Below are 21,307 nucleotides of genomic sequence, written 5' to 3' on the forward strand. Positions count from 1 at the left end.
ATGGAATTCTAGAAAAGTAGAATAACAAAATTAATACATGAAGAAATAAAAAGCTAAATGTATTAATAAGCATTAAACAGATTAATTTTCTTTATCATACCTACCTGAAAAAAAAGTCAACAGACACAAATGGTTGTAAAGAGATGTCTTACAAAACTTTTACAAAATTGATGAGTTCAACTTTATTTAAACTCTTTCAGATAATAAGAGAAACAAACTCCTAAAATTCTTTCATAAGCCTAGACAAGACTGATACAAAACTAGAGTAGAGGCAAAGTTAGAAAATACAGACTGATTTCTCGGGAACATTGATATAAACATTCTAAATAAGATGTTAGCAAAGCAAATCCAACCACATATGATATAATATTAATATTTTTCAGCCAGCTGATATTTACTCTGGGAATACAGTCAGAGTTTTAATAATAGAAATATTTATGGTAGCGTTTCTCAAAATAAGAGATTAAAGAACAAACTGTTATATTTTAAAGAGATTTAGAAAGGCATTTAATAATTATCAGAATTCATTCGTGATTAGAAAAAAACAGAAAGAAAACAATTACTAAATCCAACAATGTGTATCTAATAAAAGTCTACCAGCAAAATAGAAATAGAGTAAAAACACTTAATATGAGAAAATCTATAGCTTTTTTATGCAGAAATATTAAAGTGTTATCTTCAAATAAAATACAAGTCAAAAATATTTCTATCAAATTTTGCACTGAATTCCAAGAAAATGAAACAAATTGTAAAAAAGTTTGAAGCACGAGAAACAAAATTATCACTTATTCTGGAAAATATGATTTTATTCATTGAAAATCTCTTAGAATTAATACTAAAATCCCCGGGCCGGCCCGAGGGCTCAGGCGTTTGGAGCTCTGTGTTCCTAACTCTGGGGGCTGCCTGTTCGATTCCCGCATGGGCCAGTGCGCTCTCAACCACTAGGTTGCCAGTTCTAACTACTCCAGTCCCACAAGGGATGGTGGGCTCCGCCCCCTGCAACTAAGATTGAACATGGCACCTTGAGCTGAGCTGCCTCCCGAATGGCTCAGTTGGTTGGAGTGCGAGCTCTCAACCACAAGGTTGCCAGTTCTATTCCTTGACTCCCACAAGGGATCATGGGCAGCTCCCCCACTGCAACTAAAATTGAACATGGCACCTAGAGCTGAGCTGCCACTGAGCTCCCGGATGGCTCAGTTGGTTGGAGTGTGTCCTCTCAACCACAAGGTTGCCAGTTCGACTCCCGCAAGGGATGGTGGGCTGTGCCCCCTGCAACTAGAAAACGGCAACTGGACCTGGAGCTGAGCTGCGCCCTCCACAACTAAGACTGAAAGGACAACAACTTGACTTGAAAAAAAGGCACTGTTCCCCAATAAAGTCCTGCTCCCCTTCCCCAATAAAAAAAAATCTTTAAAAAAATAATAAAATAAAATAATAAAATCCCCACATTTGCAAGAATTCAGATAAATATAAGAAATTTAATAGAATTTTCTGTTCAAAAGACAACCAAGTCGGAAATGTTTTTGCTTTATTAATCCTCTCTTTGCAATAGCAACAAACATTATAACATATTTAAAGAAAATTCTAAACAAATATTTGCAGTACATACATGAAAAACTTTTTTTTAGTAATTAATGAGTGACATAGAAGATTTAATTAGCATGAGGGATATGCCACCATCATTGATGAGAAGACAAATAAATGTAAATATTTTAATTTTCTATGCAAATTAATCTATAAACACAGCAGAATACAAAAGAAAACCTAACAGTGTATTTTCTTGAACTTGACAGGTTGTTTATACTCTTTGTTTGGAAGGTAAAGTAGTAAAAATAGCTAAGAAAAAAAAAATTAAAAGGGATTTGGAGATTACCTAAATACAAATCATGAAATCCTGACATAAAATAAAGCTCCATCAGTTGATACATAGGTAGACAAATAGACACACAGAAAAGCATACACAAGTTAGAAATGACAATATAGAACACGGCAAGTTGCAGAGGTAAAATAATAAGTGATTCAAGAAATTATTTAAAAAAACACACACACTTTTTCCACCACACACATACACACACGCACTTTTCTACCTCAAGCCATACACAAAAGAATATAACAGATGTAGTGAAGTTATTAGAGGAAAAAAAATAGGAAAATATCTTTATGGGATTCAGATTGGAGGATTTTTCAACACTATTCAGAAAGCATATTTCATAGAGAAAAATATTAATAAATTTAACAGAATTTAAGAGCGCTGTATACCATGTAGACCTTGATTATGCTTATGAGATTGTGGGGACAGAGTCCCAGAGAGCAGTTTCCAGGCTCTCAGCCTTGAGTGGTAGGGTGCTGGCTCAGGTGGTGGTTGGCTGTTGGCTGTAGCCAGTTGGCCAATTGGCTGCTTATGTACCTGCCGTGACTGCACTGGTTGGTTGGCTGGTTGACAGGCAGGAAAAGTGAACGGCGGATTGCAAATCATGTGGACCCTACTTCATGTGTCTCACTGGGCTGCCAGAGAGAATATAGTGGTATGACTCCCCTATCTATGGTTCCGTTGGTGTTCCTTTTTGGCCTCACCACGTCCTGCGTTCTTATGTGGGGAGAGGGAGCTGAGACCCCCATGACACCCTGCATGACACATGTCACAGTGAGCAGGGTTTTGTGTCGGCCAAAAATCTCCGTAAGGTTATGGAGCAGTTTATAAGTATGAAAAGTCAGTTTAGAAGGCCTGTGAGGAGCTGCACCGGGAACGGGAAGGGTGGTCTGCCTGGGAAACTCAGGCTCCAGATGGCACACCACCTTCTTGGCTATAGAAGCCTTTGCCTTCCTTTTGGGAATCTGCTGCTGCTGTAGGCTCCGAGGGTTGCAGACATCTTGCACTGAGACGTCCACCCAATCAGATGCCTGGCACTGTGAGCAGGATTCCAGCCAGGTAGAAATGGTGTCTGACTCTGGGCAGGAGGACATATGGCCCCTACACAGTGTGTGGTACCTGGTAGTCACTGTTCTCAGAAGGAGAGGAGGGAGGACATGGATGGCTCTCTGGCCAGTGTGGAGAGGGCCTGCAGGTTCTCGCTGAGTGGTTGCGGAGGAGGCAAAAGGTACAGCCGGCCGTATGGGATGGATGTTCCTCACCATGATGTGTCATAACATGGAAGATGCGCTTAATGAAATAGCTCAGGTGCAGGACCAGCAGTCCCAGGGAGAGGCGCTGGAAGCTCGGGACCATCGGTTGGAGGAGGTTCTCACCGCAGTGCATCATAACTAGGAGGAAGTGCTTGCTGGAATAACCCAGGTGCAGGACCAGGTGTCCCAGTGGGAGACACTGGAAGCTCGGGTCCGCTTGTTAGAGGAGGAGCCCCACAGTGGAGACTCTGAGGCAGAGGCGGACAACGCGAGTGGAGACAATGTAGCTCCCAACCCCCGGCCCGGCCAATCTTGAAGCAAAGGGTAAAATGTGAGCAACCTTTTTGCCCCAGTGGTGTTGCTGCCGGCAACCCAGCTGTGACTGAGTTCACGACCTACACCCCTTACACTCCCACTGAGTTGCAGGAGCTGGGAGGTGGTACAGACAGAGCCCTGGAGAGGCAGTCTCAGCTTGGCTACTACATTTATGGGATGAGGGAGCAGATTACATTCTCTGCTCCCCAGGTGAGATGGAAAAGCTAGCCTTCGTGACAGTGACAGCATCCATCCCTGTGACAAAGGTTACAGAACTGCCATAGGTTGGCCCAAGACCAGGGCAACCACTCTCTAATGGAGTGGCTCACTGCTGTGGTACGCACAGTATGGAGACAGGCTGACAACCTGCCAGACACTGTAAGTCAATGGTAATCGTGCACTGAACTTACTCAAATCATCCATGAAATGGGTATGAGACATGCTATGTTCAACCCTAATATGCGGGGTTCAGATGACGGGTGTTTTACAACCAGCATGAGAGATCTGGTTTTGAATACTGCCCCTGCAAGTGTTTTTGGATCCTTGGTTTTCATTCTTACACCTTATGTGGGGTGACGGATCTGTGAACTTACCATTGCCATGACTACCCTAGGTGATGTTGAAAGCTGGTGGGAAAGGAAGTTAAGGCAGGAGGTCTGAGAAGTTAAGACCTGGAAGCTCAAGTCAAAAATAAGGCGGCAAGGTTGTAAGCCTCAGAGAGTAACACACACACAGATGTGGCATGATCTTGTGGCAGCAGGGGTTGACTGGGAAAAAATAGACTAACAACCCAATGCACTCTTGTTGGAACTCTGGAAACAATTGCATCCAGAATAGCAATTACAGCGAAACTTAAAGGATAAGTCCAGGAAAACGTGACCTGTGTCCCTCCAGGACTTCATGCTGCCACTTGAGGCCAACTCCTTTCAGCTTGATTGGGGTGGGGGTCAGAAGGGACAATCGGGGACCTGTCCATACATTGGTCCCCTTCTAATGTGCAGAGGGTTTTAGCCCCAGTTGACACCGGCGCAGACTGCAGTCTTGTTTATGGGAACCCAGAACTGTTCCCCGGACCAGCAATCTGCATTGATCGCTATGAGGGAAAGACTGTGACCATAAAAGCTGTTTCCTTACCACTGGGTGTAGGAAGGTTTCCCCCATACCTGCAAGGTGTATGTCTCCCCCGTTTTGGAATATATTCTAGGAGTGGACGTGCTACATGGCCTCAGTTTACAGACTTCAGTTGGAGAGTTCTGTCTCCGGACCTGGAAGGTGAAAGCGGTGACACATGGGCATGCTCACCACCCTCCTCAAGTGTTGCCGCACCAGCCCCGGTGTGTGGTTACAGTGCAACAGTACCACCTGCCAGGAGGACAGGAGGAGATTGGTCATGCAATTTTGGAATTGGAGAAGGCACATATTGAGGCAGACGCACAGTCCCTTTAATTCCCCAGTATGGCCTGTCAAGAAGCCAGATGGGACCTGGCAAATGACTGTGGACTATAGGGAGTTAAATAAGGTGATACCACCTTTGCATGCTGCAGTGACTTCTATTCACAATTTGATGGATGGTCTGACTATGGGAACCCTGGCTGTGCCCAGGAAGTCTGACTGTTCCCAGAAATACTGGTGGTACCCTGAGAACCCTGGATATGCCCAGGAAATCTGGCTATAACCAAAAAGGAGGTGGACATCGAGAGACACGCCCTGGGACATTACTTGAACTGGGCTGAAACTTTTTCTCGTGACCTGGGTTCCTGACACAGGGCCCCTCACAGAAGACGCTTGTCGCATAGATTGTGAGGCGAGACCCTGGAGGGGACAGAGTCCCAGAGAGCAGTCTCCAGGCTCTCAGCCTCGCTTTGGGGGGTGCTGGCTCAGGTAGTGGTTGGCCGTTGGCTATAGCCGGTTGGCCAATTGGCTGCTGATGTAAGTGTCATGGCTGTGTTGGTTGGTTGGCTGGTTGGCAGACAGGAAAAGTGAACGGGGGATTGCAGATCGTGTGGATCTTACTTTGTGTGTTTTGCTTGGCTTCCAGAGATAATGTAATGGTATGACTCCCCTATCTGTGGTTCCTGGGTGTTCCTTTTTTGCCTCACCATGTCCTGTGTTCTTATGTGGGGAGCAGGAGCTGAGACCCCACAGGACACCCTGCATGACAGAGATCGTGAGTGTATACATATGTCCAAACTCATCAAAAGGTATACATTAAATAAATACAATGCTTTCTATATGACTTTTACCTCAATAAAACTTAAAAAAATATATAAAAATAAAAGCAAATTTATAAGTAGTGGGGAAAAAATACAAGCTGCAGAAACCAGGGAAAAGATTTTTTACAATGCACATAATCAACAAAAGATCCACTCATTGATGCAACCTTAAATATTGAAAACTAACTCTACATCAGGCATTGACATCAAGTAGAAAACAAAGTCCTTGCCCTCAGGAAAGTGTGAAGTCAAATGGGAACAGAAAGATAACAAACAAAATAAACACAAATTTATCAGCACAAGGAGCCTGAAGAAAGAGAGAGAGTCAGCCATAAGATATGTTAAGGAAGAACATTCCAGACAGAGGAAAAGCAAGTAGAAATTGCCTGAGATGGGAATGTTCTTTCTGTGTTTGAGGAGTAGCAAGGAAATTAGTGTGGCTAAAATCTGGACCAAAAGGCATAGGGGAAATTTAGGATATGAGATCAGACAGCTGACCAATGTGCAGGTCATACAAGGTACGATTACTATGAAAGACCTTACAGTAAGGTCTTTTACTCTATGGTAGAAAGTTAGGAACGTTTTGAGCAGAATAATGAATTAAATTATCAGAGTTATATTTTATCAGGATTACTCTGGCCACGGGATTAAGATGAGAACGACAATGACAGGGCCAATGGAGAAGCAGAAAGAGAACTTAGAAGCCTATTTCAAAACTTCAGATTTGGTGGTGGCCCAGATCTGGATTATAGAATTGAGGGCAATGAGCAACCTTCACATTTTGTGTTGTTTTTAAAAAAAAGCATAGGAAAAAATTCACAAATATGCAAACTAAACATATAATTGTGGCTACTTTGTAGTTTGAAATTACTCCATTTAAAAATTTTTTCTACTAGTTAATTTAATGGAAATGTATTATTTTTTTAATTAAATAAACAAGTCCATTTTGCATTCAGCAAATAAAAAAATAAACACATGCATTCATAAATAAACAATACTCAGAATTGACAATAAGCAGGTAATGAAAAGAGGTTGCTCATTTTGGTTATTAAAACAGTGGCACTACTATCACTTAAGCAGTTCTGAGTCAGTTTCTCACTCCCTTCAAGCATTCTATAATACATTAACACTTCACTTCCAGCCAGGGTTGAGCAGGTGTTAGTTAAGTGAGGCCTCCCTGCCATTTAGTGGCTAACGGTGTCACAACGACAAATAGGGGTCTACTTGATTTAACTGTGTTAAAAATAGACTGAAAAACAGAACAGACATTTCCTATGTGTGTGTGTGTGTGTGTGTGTGTGTGTGTGTGTGTGTGTGTGTTTCATTCTACTATTCTGCTGATTGTTGTATCAAAGAGAAAAGATAAGTTTTACTCTCTGATTTCCAAAGGAAAGAAGTTATGTATCAGAGGAGGAGTCAAATTCTATCCTGGCAAAGAACGAGGTTGAGAAGCTGCAGTTTCCAACTTAGGCAATATCAACACACCCGTCCACTGAGAGCAAAGAAAGAAATTTGCTTTCATTATCATTGCATTTCCTGCCAGGAGCCAGAGCAGCAATGGCTGGTGAGTGGCCCCAGTTTTCCCCTTGTTTATGAGTGTATTTGGGGGTGGGGGGGTGGGATTTATAGCACAGGAGGAGTAGGTAAGAAAGAAGAAGCCAAGAAAGGGGCATTCACCAGACAAAACTATTTTTCTCTGGAGATGGGAGCTCAGGGCTCAGTAATGTGTACACTAACACACAAGGTATTTTAGTTGATGTGTTACAGCTTCTTGGAAAAAAAGGAAAATGTAAAAATCTGGACCTATGTTCTTAAAACTTTCCTGTGATTTTAGGCTTTTCTTTGGACTCATACTGACCCAGAATTCTCACCATTTTATAAGTGTTCTTTTGTTTGGCTGAGACGCCATGCTGTTGAACAGAGTAACTTGCGTTTCCTCCCTATTTCTGCTCTCTGTATGACCTTTCATTTCCAACAGCAAGCAAACCAGCTGTAGTTTGAGCGTTCAGTCTCTGCATACAGACAACTGCCTGCCAGCCCTGCCCATGGAAACAAAATGCATTATTTCTCAGGTGTAATATGTTTATGTTTTACTGCTATACATATTAAATATATTGTATTTTTAAATTAGGTATTGATAAAAGGACAGGAAGTGAGGGGATGATGGGTGAGACAAAGACTGAACTGAGTCAGCTATCATTAAGCTCTTTAGTGAAGTTGAAACTCATCTCTGAACCACAGTTTCCCCATCTATGAAAAGGCGCAAGTTCGAACAAGATAAGTGTTATTCTACCTGTGGTCTTTGCCATCACCTCAGGAATTGTTAGAAATGAAAATTCACGGACTCCACCCTGATCTATCAAATCAGAATTTGGGGGAATGGGGTGCAGGAAGTTCTACTTATCAAGCTTTTCAGGAGATCCTTCTGCGCATTAAAAATTTACTGGCCTAGATTCAAATATCTAAAGTCCTGTTCGTATTTAAAATCCTATCATTTTTCAGACAAGAGACTTAAAGAAGATCCTATCAACAAGGTGAAGTCCATGGCCAGGAACCTGGTTGACAACATTTTTGATGATTTGATGGAAAAGAATGTGTTAAATGGCGATGAGTTAAAAAAATTAGGGGATGGAGTGGACCTCATCGTGAATGGTACTGAAAACCTGGTTGAGAATCTTGCTGAGAAAAGTCAAATAGCAAGCAAAATATTTATGAAACGTCTCTTCAGACAACAGCTGTGTTTAGGTGAGTATCTTGGGCCAAAGGGCTAGTAACTTGTTCATCTATTGTCCTTATGCAGTTTTTGTCTTCTTATTTCTGTTCGCAAGTGGAGAATAAACTATCTACATCTCTAGTACCTTCTTTGCCTGACTTTCTTATTTAATAGTGGAATATGCCCTGATCTACCCCAGTGCCTTTTCCAGCATCCAGAATCACTTTTCACTGATACACGTTTTCTTTTTTCTTTAGCATTTGTCACCTTCAATCATTCCATAACATTTACATATTCATTATATCTCTCTGCTAAACTGTAAGCTCCATGAGGCATGTACCTTTGTCTGCTTTGTTCATGAATATATCCCAAACTCCTAGACATGCCACCCAATACATAATAGATGCTGAGAAAATATTTGTTAAATGAATAAATGGTGATGGTGCTGCATTAAACTCAGTGATAGTCTGTAGCTAATCTGTGCTACTCTTGACAAATACTGTGGACTCTACAGTCATTCACAAATATAGAACATTCAATAGAAAAACTCACCATCTTCTATTTAGCTGTGACTTATCCCAAGGGATAAATCTCTTGTAACCTATATTTCTCTTTGTTGAAGGAGCATAGTGAATTTGAGGATAAGTGGAACATAAATGTATTTTTCTTTCCAGAGCATGGGTTGGCACATTTTTTCTTCGAAGGGAAGATAGTTTTATGGCCCATGTGGTCTCTGTCACAATGACTCAAATATACTGTCATAGGATGAAATCAGCAATATATAATACATACAAAATGAGGGTGGATATGTTCCAATAAAACTTTAGTTACAAAAACAGGTGTCCAGATGAGTTGGGCCTGCAGGCCATAGCTTGCTGACCCTTATGCCAGAGTAAAATACATATATGAATATATTCCAAATCTTTGGAACATCCCCCAAGGATTATTTTCTTTGTTGTTGAAAGACTATCTAATTCTTGTATAGAGATGTAGTTTCCCTCCTCAGAATTAAAAATTCTATTGCAGAAAAGCCTTTATTAAATAATTTTATTATTCCTTGAATTACATAAGCAGGAAGATAATAAGCTCTTCTTTTTATTAATTAATTAATTAATTAATTAATTAATTAATTAATTCAGGTGTAGAACTCAATGTAATAGTTAGACATTTATATCCATCACAAAGTCATAACTCCTCTTCCCCATCTACTACCCCTCTGACATTGTATATAGCTGTTATAATTCCAATGAGCGCTTCTTTGTTTCATGGAAACTCTGCCTCCTCCTTCACTTGACAGAAAGTTACAGTGCTCTAACACAATCCTGGAGCTCAGAGAATGAGTCAAGTCTCCATGCTTCATCCAGTATCCCCAGGCTGAAATAGCCACTGCAAGTGAAAGAGTTTGAAGTGGATAGGTTCTAGAGACTAGGTTCTGGTAACAAATCTTATTGTATTTGTTTTTCATTGTATTTTAGACTCTCATTCTGAAAGTGAGAACGATGATTCTGACAACAGTGAGTCATCTTCAACAGGTAACTACCTCCAAATCTCATATCACAGGTGAAAATCTTAGACGTCTAGTGTTGTCAGAATGTATTCTGGTAAAGAGCTAGGAAACCTGTGTTTTCGGTCAATTTTCATCTTAAGAAATAACCTTCAGAGTAGAACATTGAGCCTTAATTTTTTGTTCATTCCACCTCAGAATCTGAAGATGAAAGTGAAGAAAACACAGATGACGACGAAAAAGCTGGATCAGCCATGGCGCTGGCTCTCCCTCCATCAGGTAACTGCCATCAAACCCAGTGGCTCATGGGAAACCTCATACATCACTTGGGGTGTGGCAGCTTTCCAGGGGCCATATGTTATAGTGCAAAGACCACTGAATTAAAGTTCAGGAAAGACCATTGAATTTAGGTTCAGGAAATCTGAGTATTTCTCCCTTCTGCTCCTAAGAAAGTCCCTCAAAAGTAAGATTAGCATATACATCCCTGCTCTTTAAATTCTCCTAAACATTGGGAAGTGAAAGTGAAGATGACACTGAGGACCATGCAGGATTGTTCCAGGCATTGGTCCTACCTCTAACGGGTAGAATATCATGGACACAAAATGACATTATTTGAGCTAAGGCTTATGAGAAAGACCTTATGGTGTAGTGGAAAGAGAAATGGAATAAACTCAAGAAAGTTCTACATTGAGCCCATCTGCTACTGACTAACCCTATCCTCTGATGTGTATATATCCCAACCTTTCCAAGGCTCATATTTTACATTGAATCAAAAACATCTTCAAACAAATAATTTTTTTAAAAAAAGAAATGTTCCAAAACAAGTGCTGATTAAAATATATATATCCACTTGATATATAATCACATCAATTATGCAGATTACAAATAAATACAGAAAAAAATGCCTGAGACAACTGTCTACTATTATACAAGAACTTGTGGTTCATATAAAATTTTCAATGAAAGCATCATACACTGGGTGTAAAAAGTGCTGTCTCTGAAGCAATTTAAATGGAAAAGAAGATGATATACTCTGAAATTCTGTGTCTGATGGTGCAGTAGAAACTCAAGGAACTGAGGTTAAATTGCTGTGATGACACTTAAATAAAGTAGTATAAAAAGAAAAAAAAAAAGGATTCAGAAAATATCTAAGACACAGCAACTACCAACCACACAAAACAAAATAAAGATGGGGTTAAGAAAAATACATTAAAAAAACACACACACAAAAAAACACACACACTATGAATCAGACATACTATTCTATGTGGTCACCAAAGAAACTGATGAATTGTTGGGCCACATTAAAGAAGGATAGTGTCTAGAAAGGGAGTAGGGATAGTGTTGCTCTGAGTACCATATTTTCAGAAGTTCTGGATAAAAGCACAAAGGAATAAGGAAATTGTAATGTTTACTCAATCCATTCGTGTGTGTGTGTGTGTGTGTGTGTGTATATTATATGTATATATATATATATATAAATATAGATATATACATATATATACATACATATATACACACACATGTATATATATATATATATATATATATATATTCATATGTTAACTGAAAACCTACTGTATGCCATTCTAATTACTGTGTTTACAGAAGTAAGCGATCTAAAGATCATGTCTACATGGAGTTTACAGTGTAGTGTGGGTAGATATATAATAAACATGCAAAAATTAAGTAGTAAAAATTATACAGGAGAAAAGAGGATTAGGCCATAGTAAGAGATGTTGTTGTTGGGGTGTAGGGTGAGGCACATGAGCCAGGGTGGACAGCTATGAGAACTCTTTTGAGGTGATATTCCAGTTTGTACCTAAACAATAGGCAGGGAGTTGTGCCAAACTCTAAAACAAAAACATTCCACAGAAGGGGGAAACACAAGCAAGGGCTCTGAGTGTGGAAAGATCTTGTCATATAGCAGTCATACGAAAGGCCAGTCTGTCTAGGGAGTAGGAAATTAGGGACAAAGTGATAGGAGGAGCTACTAAAGGTCAGATCATTGCTACCATTTGGGGCCTTCTAGAGAGTGGGAAAGAATTGGGAGTTTGTTTGCAATGGAAAACCTGTAAGAAGTTGTTAAGCAGAGTAATAAACATAGAGTCAAAAAGGCCAGTTGAAAGCAATTACATGTTTCAGTTAAGAGATAATAGCTTTCAGACTAGAGTTGTAGTAATGAAGTAGATGATGACAAGTAGTTAAATTTGGGGTCTATTTTGGAGATGGAGTCAATAGAAACTATGGATGAATTGGATGTGGGCTGATAAACGAAATGAAGGGATCAAGCAGGGATGATTCTAAGTTTTTGGCTTGGAAACTTTGTGAAGGGTACCAATTACTGAGCTAGAGGAAAACAAACAAACAAAAAAACAACTTGTGATTGAGAGAAAACTCCAGAGAAACATATTTGAGTGGACAAATATCAGGAGTCCTTCTTTGTGCATGTTTAGTTTGAAACATGTGCTGCATCCAAAGGTAGATGTTGAATAAACAGGTGGATGTTCAAGTGAGGTGTTCACAGAGGAATCAGGGATGGGAATAAATACTGGGATTCATCAGCATGTAGATAGTATTTAAGATGATGGTACTGGAAGAGGCCATCTGGGGAGACATGTTGATAGAGAATAGCAGCGGGTCCAATATAGAGCAACGAACTTTTGAAAGTATGGCAGAAGAGGAAGAACTAGCAATGGAGACGAATTTAGAAAGAATGGCTGAAAAATGCCACACCACAGAAGCCGACAGAACATTTTTTTGAGAAACAAAATGTATTCAGCCATGCTAAATGCTAAGAAAGCAAAAAATGCTTAGTGGTAACCCTGATAACAAGTACGTCTTTTAAGTGGTGAGGGTAATAGCTAGTTTATATTGCATAGAAGAAAAAAAAAAGAGTTGAAAAAACAGAAATAGTGAAAATAGACAAAGCCTTTAAGGAACTGTGCTGAGAAGTGGAAACAGAGAAATGGAACTATAGCTGGAAGGGACATGGGGTCAAGGGAAGGTGTTTTTGAAAGCTATATTGATATTAAGACATGTTGATACGTCAATGGGGATAACACAGCAGGAAGAGTGGGGGAAATTGATGATGTAGAAGACAGAAGACAGGGCTGAATAAAATGCCTGAGTAAAGTCCTCATGAGTGAGAAGGAATGGAACTCAGAGCATAAGGAGAGGTATCACATTTAGATAGGAGGAAGAATCTGTCTTCCTTTGTAGTGGGAGAGCAAATAGAGTAGATGGGGAGAGAGTGGTACATGGATTTGTTGGTTAAAAAGATGAAATTATTCTTATGCAAAATATTAGAAGAAACAGAGGCTTGTTGTCCTTAAGGAAAACAGCACCAGGGGATACTTGGTAGCTATTTTCAAGTTGAAGATAACTATTCATTTACAATCAGTTACAAACTTATAACCTTATATATCATTTTAGATACTGGAAATATAAAGATTAAAAACATCTTCTGTGTCCTAATTAAGCTTACAGTACAATAAACACAATTAATATAAAATACAATAATTGTCTGTATGAGGGCATTTGCATAAAATAATGGGAAGATATATGAAAGTCATAGAAGAATTCATGAGCTTTCACAGGGAAAGGAATTCGACATTTTTATGTATGGTACCAATGCAGGAAATACGTACCAAAGCTTAGAAGCTTCACAATTTATGATACACAGAACTGTTAAAAAATGCTTTAGAATGTTGTGAGTTAACTGTTAGTGGAGATATTTCAGAGAGTGATAATAATAAATTAGGGGTATTGTTAACTCGAGTTCAAATATCTGAATAATGAACTTGACTAGGCTAGATGAACCTTAGGCTATCTTCCAAATCTTAGATACTGTGTTTGTGTGAGTCTAATGTGTTTAGTTTGAAAGATTAATCAACATTGTGACCACTAAGACAGAAATGTATACTGGGGTAAGCAAGAAGCAACAAGAAAAGGGGGAGTACTCAAGTTTTTGTTTTAGTCATTTTAAATATGAGCTGATTTTCTTATTATATTAGCTTTTTGGTGGAATGGCAGTAAGTATTGCCAAAGAATGAGAACCCAGTCAAAAGAGATGCATGATTGTAAGGCATTGCATGGTGCTATTTAATGAGTTTTTGGTTTTTTTTTACTTTTGTTTTATTTTCTCTTTCAGCTCCTCAGGAAATCCAGGATTCCCAACCCAATCATAATTTGAAGCTTTGTTCTTATGATTATTTCCATAGAATGAAGACAACAAAGGCAGACGAGGTAGTATGCTTTGGACTGGGAGACACACGGTTTGCCCACTCAAAGAAGACACTGGGGCTCACTGGGAATTTTAGTTCCTGTTATAAATGCCTTAAGAGCAGGCCAAATGGCATTGGATGTTATCTAATTAAGGTGTACTTACATTACATTTCTGTCTCTTCCATCCTATCTTGGAGCACACTCTAAAGTCTTATCCATCACACAGCCAAAGCCAAGTTTCTAGTACATGTTTCTTGTCTGTGGTCCTATCTCTTTCCTCATGAAGACATATTTCCATTCCTAAGCTCTCCCACCACCCATTCTGTAATTGAAAGGGACTATTTAGTATGGACTTTGGAGGCAAAAGGGAGGAGGCCTGGGGCAACTCACTCTGTGCCTGTTAATTGCAGATATATCCAGTGATGGAGCAGGAGGGCAGAACACGCCTGGCCCTCATCATCAGCAACAAAGAATTTATACATCTTTCTAACCGAAATGGTTCTGAAGTTGACCTTTCAGGGATGCAAGACCTGCTTGAAAACCTGGGCTACTCAGTGGTTGTAAAAGTGGATCTCACAGCTGTGGTAATGACTCGGGAGAGTGGGAAAATTTTCCCTCCTAAAGCGTTTTGAACTTTTTCCGTAGCAGCTGTAAGAACAAAATGCATGTTACAGGAATTACATTTGCTCTAGAATAGGATCCTCTGGATTTCAGCCTCCTCCAGTGAATAGTCTCATATCAAAGATTTAGAGCAGCTCTATGTGACTAAATTTCACTAAAAATTTTGGATCTTTCTATAGGTCTCAACCTGGGAGACATCTCTTACTTGATAGTCTGGGTGCGATGAAAAATCTAGTCCCTGAAATTGCCTAATACCTACAGAATGAGCTCATGAGACTTTTACAACTTGAATGTACTGTGTCTAAAAGTAAAACCATGTATGTGGTAAAAAAAAAAAAAAAAAAAAAAAAAGTTACACACACAAACAATTGTGATTCTGTCTCTGCCAAAAATATCTTGGGTGACCTTAGACAAACCATTTTAAACCTAACTTTCTGCTGTTCCATGATGAAGGTATCTGTTAAGTGTTGATAATTTTTATCAGTAGAAACTCTCTCTCTCTCTCTCTCTCTCTCTCTCAATGAAAACTGACAGGAACTCCAACATATAAAACAGATGAAAGCAAAGCCTTCTTTTTGGAGACTTGTCATCTAACTTGCCCCTTATTATCCTTCATCTCCCAGCATCTTCCTAAGTCCAAATTGCCTGATTCCTTGATGCCTACTCCTTTTGTAAACTCTATCTACTATTTGAATACAAACTACATATGTAGAGTTTCTTGATAATAATTCTGGAGTCCCTTTCAGGAAATGGAAGCAGTACTATGGGAGTTTGCTGCCCGCCCAGAGCACCGATCCTCAGACAGCACAATCCTGGTGTTTATGTCACATGGCACCCTGGAAGGAATCTGTGGGATAAAGCACCAAAATTCAGAGCCAGATATTCTTCATGATGATACCATCTTCCAAATTTTCAACAACCGTAACTGCCAGAGTCTGAGAGACAAACCCAAAGTCATCATCATGCAGGCCTGCAGAGGCAGTGAGTCTGAGCTGGGGAAACACAGGGAGTAGCTGTGCACTTTTTCTATTAGCCTGATGTCTAGCCTTCATATCCCTAGGGGTGGCTGAGAGAAACCACATTGTAGTACTACTCTTAGGCCCAGTCCAGGAATTGTAAGTCTGAAATGATAAGAAGCCTAGAATAATTAGGAATGCCCCGGTCAGTTGAGACTAGGTTGTCAGCAAGTTTACTCTAAACTTACGTGGGCTCTGTATGGTTCCCACTCAGTGACATAGTTTTTCTCTTAGTAAGATACTTGCATTTTTAATAAATGCCATATTGAAATGTACTGAAGTGAAGAAAAAATGTAAGAAAGATTTTGTGTGTGTGTATGTGTTTGAACATAACACCTTTGAGATGACATGGATGTCTCTCCCAGGAGGTACTGGGACTACTTGGGTGGCCGACACAGGAGGAACCTCTATATGTAGATATGACCGTACCCTTCAGTGTTACCTCTGGAGTGATGCTGTTACAAAGACCCATGTGGAGAAGGACTTCATCGCTTTCAAATCTTCAACTCCACGTAAGTGACTCAGAGAGAACAATTTCTTAACCTATCAGTTCTTAGATTACAGACTTAGCTATCATCGCATCTTATCACTAACATAAGAATATTTCCTCCCTAGTGAGATATTTTAGGTGGAAAAGACATTTAAAATTTTGAAATTTTCATAACTGGAAAGCTATATAAAGGCTGATAATTAAGTTCGTGAACTTGTTGCAACGATGTTGCTAACTTTTTGATATCAGAGGGATTATTCATTCTGAACTTGTACCAAATGGACAAACAGTTAATCAACTTTACTATTTGAAAGTGCTGAAAGGCTGTGTGAAAAAGTTAGATGACTTGAAATTTTCGCCAACAATTCATGGCTCTTGCATCATGACAATGCACCAGCTCACAGGGCACTGTCTGTGAGGGAGTTTTTAGCCAGTAAACAAATAACTGTATTAGAACACCCTCCCTACTCACCTGGTCGGGCTCCCAATGATTTCTTTCTTTACCCGAAGATAAAGGAAATATTGAAAGGAAAACATTTTAATGACACTCAGGACATCAATGGTAATATGATGACAGCTCTGATGGCCATTCCAAAGAGCTCCAAAATTGCTTTGAAGGTTAGACTAGATGCTGGAGTCGGTGCATAGCTTCCCAAGGGGAGTACTTGGAAGGTGACCGTAGTGATATTCAGCAGTGACGTATTTAGCACTTTTTCAAGGATGAGTTCGTGAATTTAATTGTCAGACCTTGTTAAGTCTTGATTTTAGAGGAAACTTTAAAACTAAACAGGAATTTGGAGAGGATCCAGACTTAAAGTAGTCTATGTATAACTAAAGTTAAGAGGTTTTATTTGGGGGGATTTATTTTGTTTAAATATGTCCATGGCACATAGTTGTATCATCTTCTCATGGTTTAGTCCACCTGATCATCTACTAGCAATTAAATGAGCCAACCAGGAAAACTGTAATACTTGCTCCACATAATATTTGATTATAGTCTTAGGAAATAAGTTAACATTCAAATGCCTGCCTTCAGGATAACACAGCCAATAACTGAAAATCCTTCTTTGGTAGGAAAATCACAGTGGGAGGTAGAAAAAGAAGATATTCCTTATCGTTCATGGTCTAGCCTGTCAGAAATCTATTTAACAGTCATCCAATATACTGTTTCAGCAAACATTTAGATAACAAGGGCAATTTTAAAATCTGAGTTTATGTAAGTCAGTTTTAAGTGCTCTAGTGTCGTCACTACAAACCGTAATGTGCATAGAAATCACTTGGGAATCTGATTAAAATGTAGATTTCTGATTCAGTAGGTCTGGAGCAGGGCCTGAGATTCTGCCTTTCTGAAAATCTCCGTGGTGAGGCCAGTGCTGTTGGTCCCTGACCATATGTGAGTAGCAATGGACCCGAGGACCCTCTGAGTCTAGCCTGGCGAAATAGGAAAAAAAGCATGCAGGCAACTCCCATTGCACAGCTGGAAGAGTTCTACTTCACTTTATTTTATATATTGGGGGATACATATTTCAAAGAACAGCTTTATATTTTTTGCTTTTAAAGGTAGTTTAAAAGTCATATATGGCCTAACACATATATGTTTAATTTAGCTGAGAAAATAAAGTCCAATATATGAAATTCTTGCATTCACTTCTTGTCTATACTATGTTCTAGGACTGGGCTAAGTGCAGGGCATATGATAAAGCCGACATGGTTACTCAAACTTACAGAGTGTACAGACAGGCCAGAGAAGCAGAAATTAATTGGGGGAAAAATATACACACAACATAACAGAAATAAATAATGATTGTCAACTGTGATAAGTGCTTTAAAGAAAAACTAGTACTCAGATGTGAAAGGTTAAAGGAGTTAACCACATCAAGGGTAAGAGAGGAACACTACAGATAGAAAAATAAATGTACACGGAGTACCTGAGACAGAAAGGAGATTGGAAAATAGGGCCAGTGAAGCTGGAACCTGGAGCCAGGGGAGGGTTACCAAGAGGGGTAGGCAGGAGCCACACAATTTGAGGCCTCATATGTTAGGGAATTTAATATACGGCAATATACTTTATTACTAATATTACTTTATACTAACAAAATTTTGTTGAAATTTAAGCAAGGAAATGATAATATTTTCATTTTTAAATGATCACTCTGGGGATTCTGTGGGGAACGGATATAGGAAGAGTAGATAAAGGAAGATAGGTTAAAATACTATTACAGTATTTTTAAGCCATAGGTGATTATGATAGTCTTGGAATCAGATAAGTTGTTGGATATAAGAAATAATTAGTATATAGAAATTAAGATGACATTGTGGTTTAGTAGCTATGGCAGGTGAAGAAGAAGTACTGATAGGTTTTAAGTAGATGACTATGGTGCATTCATTAAAATGGAAATAAATACTGCAAGTATGCTCGAGATACCTTTGGCCTACATATTTCAAGATGAAATGAAGAGTAAAGAGTTACATAGCTGTATTTTTCATAGGAGAGATCTGTGTTAGAATTTGGGGGGATGCTTGCATAAGGATGCTATTTAATATTCTAAAAACTGATGAAATTATCTAAGAATAGAGAATAGAGTGAGAAGAGACCCTACAGCTAAGGCTTGAAGAACTCTAGAGTTCAAAGACAGAGATAGAAGTATTTGTCATCAAATTAAACTCAGAAGCCATGGTCAGAGAATCAGAAAAGTAAGAGTTTGTGTTGTCAGAGTTACTGAGAAAATAATCTGTTGGAGTTACCAATAATTTCTTATGTGAATGGGAGATCAAGTAAAGGTGAGGCCCAATATACTACCATTAGATTTAATGACTTGGAGAACATCGGTGACAAATACAGTATGGGACGGAGAAGCTAGATGGGAGTGTGCAGGTTAAAAGAAAACGAAGATGGTGAGTAGAGACATATTTGAGAACTTTGACTATACAAAAGAAGGAGAAATAGGAAGGTAGCTGTAGAAAAATGGAAAATGGAATATTAACTTTTTTGTGATAGGAGATATTTGATCACATTGAAATGATAAAAGAGAAGTAGTAATTCAAGATATTCACACAACAAAACTATAAGTGCAAAAAATTATACTAAAAAACAGTACGAATAAAGAGATGGCCCAGAAGCAAGAAATATCAAGAGCTTGATTCTTTTTTTTCTACTACGTAGGAAGTGCTGAAAAGACATAGGTTCTTTCCCACTACTTGCATCCTAAGGGCCATAAGTTTGACCCTGCTATTAGGAAAGTCAAGGGGATATATATGATTGAGGGTCCATTATGGTTTCCTCTGGGCTGTATAAAAACATGTGATCTCAGTTTTATCCAGATTTGGCTTCCCTCTCTCTCCCAAAGCACCAAAATCAAACTTTGTCCAAAATCCGTCACTCTAGGAGTCTTCCACACTTAAACAAAGGCCACATCCTCCAATATTTGAATACTTTTTATTTGCAGATAATATTTCTTGGAGAACGGACAAACATGGCTCTCTCTTCATTTACCAACTTATCAGCCACTTCAAAGAATATTCTTGGTGTTATCATTTGGAGGAGATTTTTCGAAAGGTAGGGATGGATCTTCTTGTCCTTTTTAGTTTCATGTCCCAGAAAGCTTTGTGGAACCATTTGCAAAACTTTTTTGGGAATTCTCAAGCTCTTAATTCCTCTTGATGCTTCTTCCTGTACTTCAAGTTTATTTAAAGAGGAAGTTTTTGAAGTAATACAATACGTAGAACCAGTGTGAGTTTCTCTGATTCTGATAGCCTTGCTCATTCAGGGAATGCTTTTGAGGGTATTAGTTCCTTCGTGCCTGCACTATATCCAAGGAAAAGCTAAACATTTCTTCTGTTTATGCTATCTGGCTACAGCCTTAATATATACTATAGGTTTTCTCATTCCCGAGAGAGAAGTCCAAATTTCCTTTTTGGAAAATCTCTAAAAGTTTTCTTTACTAATTTAGGTTCAGCATTCATTTGAGAATACAGAAGTACTGGCCCAGATGCCCACAATTGAAAGAGTATCTATGACACGTTATTTCTACCTCTTCCCTGGGATTTAAAAATCATATGAAGCATCTCAGGTAAATATATCCAAGAAGTGGATTTGGGCGCTCCTAGCTCAGAGTCTATACATAAAGTCTAGAAAGAACGGAGAACAATGACAGAGTGCTGCTGCCCCGTTGTCACTGAGGGTAATCTTATCTGCTTTTTGTTAATGGCTCTTGGTGAAACCCTGGTTTTATTTGACTTGGGCCATAGTATAATGATTGCATACGAGATGATAAGTCCAGTAAGAAAACCCTTCAGTCCTTGCTTTCTCAAGAACCTACTCAGTGAGTAAAAAACATATAGTTCTGATGCATGTGCAAAACAAAAACATCAGCCACGTTGTGAACATCTGGCGTTTGGCTTCCTCTCCAAGAAGTCAATTTTGCTGAGTCACATCCCTTCTTTGTTTGTTATGAGGCCTACCTATACCACAGTGTCGACTAGGACTGCTGCCCAATCTATGCTGAGGCAATGAGGCCCTAGTTCAGATATTCGCATTTGGGCATGACAGGTTCACAGTCCTTTTTTGAAGATTTCTCACGTAGTAGAGATTAGTTCTATTTATCTTACTTCCTATAGCCCAGTTACTCATGTTTTCTTCTCTCTACTTTTTCCAGGAAAATGGAGGCATTATGGTCTCTATGAATCTATTATTTTACGAAGTCAATTTTTGATCAAGACTATTTTTGTACCAAACTTCCTAAATGACCACCTTCCTCAAATACCAGGCTAAAATCACTATCATACTGTTGTTGAGTTAATGTTCAATAAAATTCCTTTAAAAGTATGCTTGTTTTTCATTTTATCATAAAGGTAAGTCATGCTCATTGCAAAATAAATTTTAAGTATAGAGAAACAAAATTATTTTTAATGAAATAATATATTTAAAAAAAATAATGTTTAATAGAATTTATTTTTTAGAACAGTCTTAGATTTACAGAAAAATTGAGAAGATAGTACAGGGAGTTGCCATATGCCCAGCATTCAGTATCCCCTATTATTGTCTTACATTATTATAGTACATTTGCTATAATTAATGAACCAACT

At 38.9% G+C, this 21,307-nt stretch overlaps 1 protein-coding gene across 1 annotated transcript; it reads left to right on the forward strand.

Moving 5' to 3' along the window:
* Nucleotides 1-7,078: 7,078 nt before the first annotated feature.
* On the forward strand, nt 7,079-21,012 carry LOC109435076 (inactive caspase-12). Its single transcript, XM_019712656.2, is given in 9 exon segments — nt 7,079-7,215; nt 8,154-8,396; nt 14,506-14,546; nt 14,548-14,679; nt 15,463-15,697; nt 16,098-16,244; nt 19,669-19,778; nt 20,173-20,292; nt 20,878-21,012. Coding segments are annotated over 8 exon segments (1,014 nt in total). The 5' UTR covers nt 7,079-7,208; the 3' UTR covers nt 20,272-20,292; nt 20,878-21,012.
* The last annotated feature ends 295 nt before the right edge of the window (nt 21,013-21,307 follow it).

This window comes from Rhinolophus sinicus, linkage group LG06, assembly GCF_036562045.2.
Source record: "Rhinolophus sinicus isolate RSC01 linkage group LG06, ASM3656204v1, whole genome shotgun sequence".
Taxonomy (NCBI): domain Eukaryota; kingdom Metazoa; phylum Chordata; class Mammalia; order Chiroptera; family Rhinolophidae; genus Rhinolophus; species Rhinolophus sinicus.